This window comes from Salmo salar, unplaced genomic scaffold (assembly GCF_905237065.1).
Source record: "Salmo salar unplaced genomic scaffold, Ssal_v3.1, whole genome shotgun sequence".
Lineage (NCBI taxonomy): Eukaryota > Metazoa > Chordata > Actinopteri > Salmoniformes > Salmonidae > Salmo > Salmo salar.
In genome coordinates, this window is record NW_025549489.1 from 15,001 (window position 1) to 27,914 (window position 12,914).

Sequence of the window (12,914 nt, forward strand, 5' to 3'; positions counted from 1 at the left end):
ACACACAATATGTATATACACACTGAACAAAAATATAAATGCAACATGCAACAATTTCTAAGATTTAGATAAGAGTAACAGTTCATCAGGAAACCAGAGAATTGAAATAAATTCATTAGGCCCTAATCTATGGATTTCACATGACTGGGAATACAGATATGCATCTGTTGGTCACAGATACCTTTAAAAAAAAAATTGTGGTGTGGATCAGAAAACCAGTCATCTCCTTCACATAGAGTTGATCAGGCTGTTGATTGTGGCCTGTGGAATATTGTCCCACTCCTCTTCAATGGCTGTGCGAAGTTGGTGGATATTGGTGGGAACTGGAACACTCTGTCATACACGTCAATCCAGAGCATCCCAAACATGCTCAATGGGTGACATGTCTGGTGAGTAAAAAGGCCATGTAAGAACTGGGTCAGTATTCGTGTTGTTGTGGTCAGTAGTTGTGGTCAGTAGTTGTGTTGTTGTGGTCAGTATTCGTGTTGTTGTGGTCAGTAGTTGTGTTGTTGTGGTCAGTAGTTGTGGTCAGTAGTTGTGGTCAGTATTCGTGTTGTTGTGATCAGTAGTTGTGGTCAGTAGTTGTGGTCAGTAGTTGTGGTCAGTAGTTGTGGTCTGTAGTTGTGGTCAGTAGTTGTGGTCAGTAGTTGTGATCAGTAGTTGTGGTCAGTAGTTGTGTGGTCAGTAGTTGTGATCAGTAGTTGTGTGGTCAGTAGTTGTGGTCAGTAGTTTTGGGGTCAGTAGTTGTGGTCAGTAGTTGTGGTCAGTAGTTGTGTGGTTCAGTAGTTGTGGTCAGTAGTTGTGTGGTTCAGTAGTTGTGTGGTTCAGTAGTTGTGTGGTCAGTAGTTGTGGTCAGTAGTTGTGTGGTTCAGTAGTTGTGGTCAGTAGTTGTGGTCAGTAATTGTGGTTCAGTAGTTGTGGTCAGTAGTTGTGGTTCAGTAGTTGTGGTCAGTAGTTGTGGTTCAGTAGTTGTGGTCAGTAGTTGTGGTCAGTAGTTGTGGTCAGTAGTTGTGGTTCAGTAGTTGTGGTTCAGTAGTTGTGGTTCAGTAGTTGTGTGGTCAGTAGTTGTGGTCAGTAGTTATGGTCAGTAGTTGTGGTCAGTAGTTGTGTGGTCAGTAGTTGTGGTCAGTAGTTGTGGTCAGTAGTTGTGGTTCAGTAGTTGTGGTCAGTAGTTGTGTGGTCAGTAGTTGTGGTCAGTAGTTGTGGTCAGTAGTTGTGGTTCAGTAGTTGTGTGGTCAGTAGTTGTGGTCAGTAGTTGTGGTCAGTAGTTGTGGTTCAGTAGTTGTGGTCAGTAGTTGTGTGGTTCAGTAGTTGTGGTTCAGTAGTTGTGGTTCAGTAGTTGTGGTCAGTAGTTGTGGTTCAGTAGTTGTGGTCAGTAGTTGTGGTTCAGTAGTTGTGTGGTTCAGTAGTTGTGTGGTTCAGTAGTTGTGGTTCAGTAGTTGTCGTCAGTAGTTGTGGTTCAGTAGTTGTGTGGTCAGTAGTTGTGGTCAGTAGTTGTGTGGTCAGTAGTTGTGGTCAGTAGTTGTGGTCAGTAGTTGTGGTTCAGTAGTTGTGGTCAGTAGTTGTGGTTCAGTAGTTGTGGTCAGTAGTTGTGTGGTTCAGTAGTTGTGGTTCAGTAGTTGTGTGGTCAGTAGTTGTGTGGTCAGTAGTTGTGGTTCAGTAGTTGTGGTCAGTAGTTGTGTGGTCAGTAGTTGTGTGGTTCAGTAGTTGTGGTTCAGTAGTTGTGGTCAGTAGTTGTGGTTCAGTAGTTGTGTGGTCAGTAGTTGTGATCAGTAGTTGTGTGGTCAGTAGTTGTGGTCAGTAGTTGTGGTCAGTAGTTGTGATCAGTAGTTGTGATCAGTAGTTGTGTGGTCAGTAGTTGTGATCAGTAGTTGTGATCAGTAGTTGTGATCAGTAGTTGTGTGGTCAGTAGTTGTGATCAGTAGTTGTGTGGTCAGTAGTTGTGGTCAGTAGTTGTGGTCAGTAGTTGTGATCAGTAGTTGTGATCAGTAGTTGTGATCAGTAGTTGTGTGGTCAGTAGTTGTGATCAGTAGTTGTGATCAGTAGTTGTGATCAGTAGTTGTGTGGTCAGTAGTTGTGGTCAGTAGTTGTGGTCAGTAGTTGTGTGGTTCAGTAGTTGTGTGGTTCAGTAGTTGTGGTCAGTAGTTGTGGTCAGTAGTTGTGGTCAGTAGTTGTGTGGTTCAGTAGTTGTGGGGTCAGTAGTTATGGTCAGTAGTTGTGGTCAGTAGTTGTGGTCAGTAGTTGTGGTCAGTAGTTGTGGTTCAGTAGTTGTGGTTCAGTAGTTGTGGTCAGTAGTTGTGTGGTTCAGTAGTTGTGGTCAGTAGTTGTGGTCAGTAGTTGTGGTTCAGTAGTTGTGGTTCAGTAGTTGTGGTTCAGTAGTTGTGTGGTCAGTAGTTGTGGTCAGTAGTTGTGGTCAGTAGTTGTGTGGTCAGTAGTTGTGTGGTCAGTAGTTGTGGGCAGTAGTTGTGGTCAGTAGTTGTGTGGTCAGTAGTTGTGTGGTCAGTAGTTGTGGTCAGTAGTTGTGTGGTTAGTAGTTGTGTGGTTCAGTAGTTGTGTGGTTCCGTAGTTGTGGTCTGTAGTTGTGGTTCAGTAGTTGTGTGGTCAGTAGTTGTGGTCAGTAGTTGTGATCAGTAGTTGTGATCAGTAGTTGTGTGGTCAGTAGTTGTGGTCAGTAGTTGTGGGGTCAGTAGTTGTGGTCAGTAGTTGTGGTCAGTAGTTGTGTGGTTCAGTAGTTGTGGTCAGTAGTTGTGGTTCAGTAGTTGTGGTTCAGTAGTTGTGGTCAGTAGTTGTGTGGTTCAGTAGTTGTGGTCAGTAGTTGTGTGGTTCAGTAGTTGTGTGGTTCAGTAGTTGTGTGGTCAGTAGTTGTGGTCAGTAGTTGTGTGGTTCAGTAGTTGTGGTCAGTAGTTGTGGTCAGTAATTGTGGTTCAGTAGTTGTGGTCAGTAGTTGTGGTTCAGTAGTTGTGGTCAGTAGTTGTGTGGTTCAGTAGTTGTGGTCAGTAGTTGTGGTTCAGTAGTTGTGGTCAGTAGTTGTGGTTCAGTAGTTGTGGTCAGTAGTTGTGGTCAGTAGTTGTGGTTCAGTAGTTGTGGTTCAGTAGTTGTGTGGTCAGTAGTTGTGGTTCAGTAGTTGTGGTTCAGTAGTTGTGGTCAGTAGTTGTGGTTCAGTAGTTGTGTGGTCAGTAGTTGTGGTCAGTAGTTATGGTCAGTAGTTGTGGTCAGTAGTTGTGTGGTCAGTAGTTGTGGTCAGTAGTTGTGGTTCAGTAGTTGTGGTTCAGTAGTTGTGGTTCAGTAGTTGTGTGGTCAGTAGTTGTGGTCAGTAGTTGTGGTCAGTAGTTGTGGTTCAGTAGTTGTGGTCAGTAGTTGTGTGGTTCAGTAGTTGTGGTTCAGTAGTTGTGGTTCAGTAGTTGTGGTTCAGTAGTTGTGTGGTCAGTAGTTGTGGTCAGTAGTTGTGTGGTCAGTAGTTGTGGTCAGTAGTTGTGGTCAGTAGTTGTGGTTCAGTAGTTGTGGTCAGTAGTTGTGGTTCAGTAGTTGTGGTCAGTAGTTGTGTGGTTCAGTAGTTGTGTGGTTCAGTAGTTGTGGTTCAGTAGTTGTGGTCAGTAGTTGTGGTCAGTAGTTGTGGTTCAGTAGTTGTGGTCAGTAGTTGTGTGGTTCAGTAGTTGTGGTTCAGTAGTTGTGGTCAGTAGTTGTGGTTCAGTAGTTGTGTGGTCAGTAGTTGTGATCAGTAGTTGTGTGGTCAGTAGTTGTGGTCAGTAGTTGTGGTCAGTAGTTGTGATCAGTAGTTGTGATCAGTAGTTGTGTGGTCAGTAGTTGTGATCAGTAGTTGTGATCAGTAGTTGTGATCAGTAGTTGTGTGGTCAGTAGTTGTGATCAGTAGTTATGGTCAGTAGTTGTGGTCAGTAGTTGTGGTCAGTAGTTGTGGGGTCAGTAGTTGTGGTCAGTAGTTGTGGTCAGTAGTTGTGGTTCAGTAGTTGTGGTTCAGTAGTTGTGGTCAGTAGTTGTGTGGTTCAGTAGTTGTGGTCAGTAGTTGTGGTCAGTAGTTGTGGTTCAGTAGTTGTGGTTCAGTAGTTGTGGTTCAGTAGTTGTGTGGTCAGTAGTTGTGGTCAGTAGTTGTGGTCAGTAGTTGTGTGGTCAGTAGTTGTGTGGTCAGTAGTTGTGGTCAGTAGTTGTGGTCAGTAGTTGTGGTCTGTAGTTGTGGTCAGTAGTTGTGGTCAGTAGTTGTGTGGTTAATAGTTGTGGTCAGTAGTTGTGGTCAGTAGTTGTGTTGTTGTGGTCAGTAGTTGTGGTCAGTAGTTGTGGTCAGTAGTTGTGTTGTTGTGGTCAGTAGTTGTGGTCAGTAGTTGTGTTGTTGTGGTCAGTAGTTGTGGTCAGTAGTTGTGCTGTTGTGGTCAGTTGTTGTGGTCAGTAGTTGTGTTGTTGTGGTCAGTAGTTGTGTTGTTGTGGTCAGTAGTTGTGGTCAGTGTCTAAACTACAGTTGTTGCGTGTGAAAATTGAAAGAAGTGAGATGAGAAGTGATCGGGTGAATGGAGACAGCTTCGCTCTACCCAATCAGAGCAGCAAGATCAACATACAGCCAGCCCTTCTCCATTTGTGCTATATAAATACTGCACTATGACCCACAAAACATATTTTCTAGATTCATGATAGTGTTGTTAGACAAAGTAAGGAAAGTGGACTTCAAAACGTGATGTACAGTAGTTTCATTGAAATTTGCAGCTGTTGTTGGTAAGTAATGAATCTGCTGGCTTCTGACGTGACTTACTGCATATTTAATGAAGGCAGTTGATGGGTTAATAAAACAGCTCTACCTCACATTTGAAAAGCAGAGAAGTAAAGGAAGATTTCATACGCTAGAAGTTTTACTCTGACTTGTTGGGGGACTGGTCAAAACGGCAGTTGTTTGGAAAAATTTTACATTTGAGTCATTTAGCAGACGGTTCTTATCCAGAGCGACTTACAGTAGTGAATGCATACATTTCATACATTTTTTTCCCCCGTACTGGTCCCCCCGTGGGAATCGAACCCACAACCCTGGCGTTGCAAAACACCATGCTCTACTAACTGAGCCACACGGGAAAATATGTTAATGCAGTCACTACAACAGCTGTATCATTAGATTGCTAACATATTTTATGTTAATTCAGTTACTACAACTGCTATATCATTAAATTGCTAACATATTTTTGTTCCGACAACAGATTTCAATAGTAGAAAAGTAGGCGGAAATGTCATTAATCATCTAACTTTTTGGGAAAGTGGTAAAAATGGCAGTTTATAAAAAGTTCCCGAAAATGTTGTTGTTGCGGTTACTAAAACAGCTATAACATTGGATCGGTACCAGATAATAATTTCAATTGAAAGGAAGTAGAGTTAGTTATAATATCCTCTAACTGAAAGCAGCTGATTTGTGTGAAAAGTTGCATTTACAGTCAATGGAATGTTGGAAGTGATAATGTCACAATGGGACCTTTATAATGTTGAGGAAATGTCATGAAACGGAAGGAGGAAGCAAAGTTTAATAGTTTAAAAAGTAGAAAAGATGTGAAAATGTCAATCCAGACCAGTTTACACATTTAAAAGCTTAAAAGTGTAATAGGAGTTCAGTGCAGAAGAAGAAGAATTATGTCCAAGTTTTTGTAGTTCAATAAAACTGCCAACAGTGTTCCCAATTTTCTGTTCTGTGAGAATCACTATTGGCTTTTCTCTAGAAGGTACTAGATCGGGGATCGGTAACTGGTGGCCCCTTTTTGTAGGCCCCCAGACCAATCGAACATATTATTGGCCTTTTCTCCCCATTGAAATGCATTGGGAGCTCATTTAAATATTGTTTATAGTTAAAAAAAATGATAAATATTTTCCTAAGCAATCTAAGTTGGGGCAGTCTGGACATTTGGAAGTTGGTTTCGTTTTAATAGCTTAAATCGTTTAAGCTCTAGAGTGGGCGGAATAAATATAGTAATGGTAATAATACTATGTAAGAAATATAGAGTTGTGCTCAATGATTTATTTTAGGAACTCAGTCGGGATCTCAAGGTATTGTTGAGAGTGTGAATATTTGTCACGACCTCTGCCGAAGTCGATGCCCCTCCGGGTTCGGGTGGTGCTCGGCGATCGACGTCACCGGTCTTCTAGCCATCATTGATCCATTTTTCATTATCCATTGGTTTTGTCTTGTCTTCCTACACACCTGGTTCCAATCCCTTTAATTACATGCTGTTTATTTAACTCTCTGTTTTCCCCTCATGTCTTTGTCGGAGATTGTTTGGTGTTATTATGTTTGTGTATTTTGTATTGGTGTGCGACGGGAATGTTTACACATTGTTTCTTTATGTACGCTGAGATTGGAGTTTGTTTTAAAAATATACACTGCTCAAAAAAATAAAGGGAACACTTAAACAACACATCCTAGATCTGAATGAATGAATGAAATAATCTTATTAAATACTTTTTTCTTTACATAGTTGAATGTGCTGACAATAAAATCACACAAAAATAATCAATGGAAATCCAATTTATCAACCCATGGAGGTCTGGATTTGGAGTCACACTCAAAATTAAAGTGGAAAACCCACTACAGGCTGATCCAACTTTGATGTAATGTCCTTAAAACAAGTCAAAATGAGGCTCAGTAGTGTGTGTGGCCTCCACGTGCCTGTATGACCTCCCTACAACGCCTGGGCATGCTCCTGATGAGGTGGCGGATGGTCTCCTGAGGGATCTCCTCCCAGACCTGGACTAAAGCATCCGCCAACTCCTGGACAGTCTGTGGTGCAACGTGGCGTTGGTGGATGGAGCGAGACATGATGTCCCAGATGTGCTCAATTGGATTCAGGTCTGGGGAACAGGCGGGCCAGTCCATAGCATCAATGCCTTCCTCTTGCAGGAACTGCTGACACACTCCAGCCACATGAGATCTAGCATTGTCTTGCATTAGGAGGAACCCAGGGCCAACCGCACCAGCATATGGTCTCACAAGGGGTCTGAGGATCTCATCTCGGTACCTAATGGCAGTCAGGCTACCTCTGGCGAGCACATGGAGGGCTGTGCGGGCCCCCAAAGAAATGCCACCCCACACCATGACTGACCAACCGCCAAACCGGTCATGCTGGAGGATGTTGCAGGCAGCAGAACGTTCTCCACGGCGTCTCCAGACTCTGTCACGTCTGTCACGTGCTCAGTGTGAACCTGCTTTCATCTGTGAAGAGCACAGGGCGCCAGTGGCGAATTTGCCAATCTTGGTGTTCTCTGGCAAATGCCAAACGTCCTGCACGGTGTTGGACTGTAAGCACAACCCCCACCTGTGGACGTCGGGCCCTCATACCACCCTCATGGAGTCTGTTTCTGACCGTTTGAGCAGACACATGCACATTTGTGGCCTGCTGGAGGTCATTTTGCAGGGCTCTGGCAGTGCTCCTCCTGCTCCTCCTTGCACAAAGGCGGAGGTAGCGGTCCTGCTGCTGGGTTGTTGCCCTCCTACGGCCTCCTCCACGTCTCCTGATGTACTGGTCTGTCTCCTGGTAGCGCCTCCATGCTCTGGACACTACGCTGACAGACACAGCAAACCTTCTTGCCACAGCTCGCATTGATGTGCCATCCTGGATGAGCTGCACTACCTGAGCCACTTGTGTGGGTTGTAGACTCCGTCTCATGCTACCACTAGAGTGAAAGCACCGCCAGCTTTCAAAAGTGACCAAAACATCAGCCAGGAAGCATAGGAACTGAGAAGTGGTCTGTGGTCCCCACCTGCAGAACCACTCCTTTATTGGGGGTGTCTTGCTAATTGCCTATAATTTCCACCTGTTGTCTATTCCATTTGCACAACAGCATGTGAAATGTATTGTCAATCAGTGTTGCTTCCTAAGTGGACAGTTTGATTTCACAGAAGTGTGATTGACTTGGAGTTACATTGTGTTGTTTAAGTGTTCCCTTTATTTTTTTGAGCAGTGTACATCATTTATATCTGTTATTTGTTAACTCTGCCATGAACTGTTATTTGACCAGGTATATTGACAGAAAACACAGTTCACCACTTTCTGAGTAGCAGGAAAGAGGAGAATGTACCTATTTGAAAGCTAGAAAGAAATGAGTAGCTGAAGACATTTCTAGCTCTTATGCTAGAAAAGGTTGGAGGCCCCTGCTATTAATGTGTATTAAACTACTCCAATTATATTAAGTTGGTTTCTCCTGCGCCTGACTTCCCTGACACCAACACACACAACAATGACAATAGTAGAATACACAAGGTGCAATTTCTAAATTTCTAAATGTGGTAGTGCATCTCAGCAGTTTTTCTCTTGTTATATCAGTCACTGAATTAGCCCATGTCAGCTATCATGTTTTAGATTGGTAAGGCAGCTATCTAATTACCGACCGGGGGCCCATTGATTTTGTTAGTCACTTTCACTCAGATATCATATTAGAAACAGTAAACATTTCTCTCCACCCTGCGGGACGGCTCTGACTGCATGTGCGGGTACGGATGTGGGTACGGATGTGGGTACGGATGTGGGTACGGATGTGGCTACGGATGTGGCTACGGATGTGGGTACGGATGTGGGTACGGATGTGGGTACGGATGAGGGTACGGATGTGGGTACGGATGTGGGTACGGATGTGGGTACGGATGAGGGTACGGATGTGGGTACGGATGTGGGTACGGATGTGGGTACGCAGAACTACGGCCCCTCATGATGAGTTCAGACTGTTTGTGCCCCCACCCCCATTATAGTTGCCCATGCCTGCAGTAGATGTTTTACCATTGCCACGACAACGTCACAGCACCAATTTGCCTTGCCTTGCACAGACATCTTCTCTTCTCGTTTATGGCAGAATTGAGTGGAAAAAGTCTCTAAATGTTATCAAAACCCTCAGTGGCTAAACTCTCCAAGGCAGCTTCAAAAAAACCCTCCGTGGCTAAACTCTCCAAGGCAGCTTCAAAAAACCCTCAGTGGCTAAACTCTCCAAGGCAGCTTCAAAAAACCCTCCGTGGCTAAACTCTCCAAGGCAGCTTCAAAAACCCTCCGTGGCTAAACTCTCCAAGGCAGCCTCAAAAAACCCTCCGTGGCTAAACTCTCCAATGCAGCCTCAAAAAACCCTCAGTGGCTAAACTCTCCAAGGCAGCCTCAAAAAACCCTCCGTGGCTAAACTCTCCAAGGCAGCCTCAAAAAACCCTACGTGGCTAAACTCTCCAAGGCAGCCTCAAAAAAACCCTCCGTGGCTAAACTCTCCAAGGCAGCCTCAAAAACCCTCCGTGGCTAAACTCTCCAAGGCAGCCTCAAAAACCCTCCGTGGCTAAACTCTCCAAGTCAGCCTCAAAAACCCTCCGTGGCTAAACTCTCCAAGGCAGCCTCAAAAAACCCTCCGTGGCTAAACTCTCCAAGGCAGCCTCAAAAACCCTCCGTGGCTAAACTCTCCAAGGCAGCCTCAAAAACCCTCCGTGGTTAAACTCTCCAAGGCAGCCTCAAAAGTATCTGCATTTGTTGCTAGGCTCCTTTCTAAATAAAAGCCAGAAGACTTACCCCAGAGGGAAGGGGTGTGGCCGTGAGGTGGGGCGGGGCCTGGTCACCATGACGACTCATCATCTCCTGCAACATGTTGTCTTTACACTCCAGCTCTCTCTGCAAGCCAGCCTGTACACACACATGCAAACACACATGATGTATCTGTCTAACTGAAAAAATAACAAAGACATGTGGTGTTCTGTCTGTCTGTCTGTCTGTCTGTCTGTCTGTCTCTCTGTCTCTGTCTGTCTGTCTGTGTCTGTCTCTGTGTGTGTCTGTGTGTCTGTCTGTGTGTGTCTGTCTGTGTGTGGTACTACCTTCTGCAGCTGGCTCTCCTCCAGTTTGTGTTTGTGCTGCTGCAGCAGTCGGTCCTTCTGTCCAAGTTCCTTCTACACACACACACACACACACACACACACACACACACACACACACACACACACACACACACACACACACACACACACACACACACACACACACACACACACACACACACACACACACACACACACACACACACACACACACACACATGAATGGAACATCCTACTCCCCTGTACAGTCCCAGACTGTAGACCCCAGAGAGAGAGAACCTACTCCCCTGTACAGTCCCAGACTGTAGACCCCAGAGAGAGAGAGAACCTACTCCCCTGTACAGTCCCAGACTGTAGACCCCAGAGAGAGAGAACCTACTCCCCTGTACAGTCCCATACTGTAGACCCCAGAGAGAGAGAACCTACTCCCCTGTACAGTCCCAGACTGTAGACCCCAGAGAGAGAGAGAACCTACTCCCCTGTACAGTCCCAGACTGTAGACCCCAGAGAGAGAGAGAACCTACTCCCCTGTACAGTCCCAGACTGTAGACCCCAGAGAGAGAGAACCTACTCCCCTGTACAGTCCCATACTGTAGACCCCAGAGAGAGAGAACCTACTCCCCTGTACAGTCCCAGACTGTAGACCCCAGAGAGAGAGAACCTACTCCCCTGTACAGTCCCATACTGTAGACCCCAGAGAGAGAGAGAGGATGTGTGTCTTACCTTGCACTCACTCAGCAACCTGCTGCTCTCATCCATCTTCCTCTGTAGCTCCGCCTATGACACAACCAACTGGGTCAATATGGATGGGAGTGCGTGTGTGTAGAAGGAACTTAATAGCTACTGCGGTGAGACATGCAGTCCCACTATCAGGACATCTTCACAACACAGTTATTGTCAGACCGCCTTGTTGACCTGATATCCAGCACAAATCCATTAACATTGTTGTGCAAGAGGAAGTTGGTTTGATGTTGATGATGGTTGGGAAGAAACGGATTACATGTCATCTGATTACAAAAAGGGTAACCAGTTACGTTACCAGCTAAAATATTGTAATCATGTTAACCTGTTAGGGATAGGGGGCAGTATTTGCACGGCCGGATAAAAAACGTACCCGATTTAATCTGGTTACTACTCCTGCCCAGTAACTAGAATATGCATATAATTATTGGCTTTGGATAGAAAACACCCTAAAATTTCTAAAACTGTTTGAATGGTGTCTGTGAGTATAACAGAACTAATTTGGCAGGCCAAAACCTGAGAAGATTCCTTACAGGAAGTGGCCTGTCTGACCATTTCTTGCCCTCCTTGATCATCTCTAACAAATACAGGGGATCTCTGGCATGACGTGACACTTCCTACGGCTCCCATGGGCTCTCAGAAGGCGGGAAAAAGCTGAACGATGTAATTCCATCCCCAGGCTGAAACACATTAGCGCGTTTGGCAAGTGCTCTATCAGAGGGCCATTAGACTGAGGCTCGTGCATGAGGGGATAGCATGCTTTTACTTTCACTCTCTTTGTAATAAAAACGATTTCCCGGTCGGAATATTATCGCTTTTTACGAGAAAAATGGCATAAAAATTGATTTTAAACAGCGGTTGACATGCTTCGAAGTACGGTAATGGAATATTTAGAAATGTTTTGTCACAAAATGCGCCTTGCTCGTCACCCTTATTTACCCTTTCGGATAGTGTCTTGAATGCACGAACAAAACGCCGCTATTTGGATATAACAATGGATTATTTGGGACCAAACCAACATTTGTTATTGAAGTAGAAGTCCTGGGAGTGCATTCTGACAAAGAACAGCAAAGGTAATAACATTTTTCTTATAGTAAATCTGACTTTGGTGAGTGCAAAACTTGCTGGGTGTCTAAATAGCTAGCCCTGTGATGCCGGGCTATCTACTTAGAATATTGCAAAATGTGCTTTCACCGAAAAGCTATTTTAAAATCGGACATATCGAGTGCATAGAGGAGTTCTGTATCTATAATTCTTAAAATAATTGTTATGTTTTTTTTGTGAACGTTTATCGTGAGTAATTTAGTAAATTCACCGGCAGTGTTCGGTCGGAATGCTAGTCACATGCTAGTCACATGCTAATGTAAAAAGCTGGTTTTTGATATAAATATGAACTTGATTGAACAAAACATGCATGTATTGTATAACATAATGTCCTAGGGTTGTACTCTGATGAAGATCATCAAAGGTTAGTGCTGCATTTAGCTGTGGTTTGGGTTTATGTGACATTATATGCTAGCTTGAAAAATGGGTGTCTGATTATTTCTGGCTGGGTACTCTGCTGACATAATCTAATGTTTTGCTTTCGTTGTAAAGCCTTTTTTGAAATCGGACAGTGTGGTTAGATTAACGAGAGTCTTGTCTTTAAAATGGTTTAAAATAGTCATATGTTTGAAAAATGGACGTTTTTGCATTTTTGAGGTATTTGAATATCGCGCCACGGGATTCAACTGGCTGTTGAGTAGGTGGGACGCTTGACGTTTATTCGCCACGTGAACAGGATACAGCAGGTGTAAAACAGTACAGTGTCATTCTTACCATGAGACCTCTTTCAAACAATGCAGTGATTATAACATAATAATAATAGAAAAAAGAAGGAAACATTTAATTAAAATTAAAACAAGAACTACAATGTGAATTAGAAACATGGGAATGCAAGTATATATAGGTTAGAGTCAGTACCTTATGGAGTGGGTGTATATACAGTGAGGGGGGAAAAAAGTATTTGATCCCCTGCTGATTTTGTACGTTTACCCACTGACAAAGAAAAAAATCAGTCTATAATTTTAATGGTAGGTTTATTTGAACAGTGAGAGACAGATTAACAACTAAAAAAAATCCAGAAAAAACCATGTCAAAAATGTTATAAAATGATTTGCATTTTAATGAGGGAAATAAGTATTTGACCCCCCCTCTCAATCAGAAAGATTTCTGTCTCCCAGGTGTCTTTTATACAGGTAACGAGCTGAGATTAGAGCACACTCTTAAAGGGAGTGCTCCTAATCTCATCTTGTTACCTGTATATAAGACACCTGTCCACAGAAGCAATCAATCAATCAGATCACAAACTCTCCACCATGGC

The 12,914-nt window shown here is 43.9% G+C and overlaps 1 protein-coding gene across 2 annotated transcripts in view; it reads right to left on the bottom strand.

Annotated features, from left to right (window-relative positions):
- The window catches only part of LOC123738300 (dixin-A), a 25,580-nt gene extending 14,686 nt beyond the window's left edge, over positions 1-10,894 (bottom strand). For both annotated transcript variants that reach the window (XM_045713368.1, XM_045713367.1), the window contains exons 1-3: positions 10,535-10,894; positions 9,812-9,883; positions 9,513-9,623 (exon numbers count right to left, since the gene is read on the bottom strand). In XM_045713368.1, coding sequence (XP_045569324.1) covers positions 9,513-9,623; positions 9,812-9,883; positions 10,535-10,570 — 219 coding nt within the window. In that variant the 5' untranslated portion in view covers positions 10,571-10,894. The remainder of the gene's footprint in view (positions 1-9,512; positions 9,624-9,811; positions 9,884-10,534) is intronic.
- Between the last annotated feature and the right edge of the window lie 2,020 nt (positions 10,895-12,914).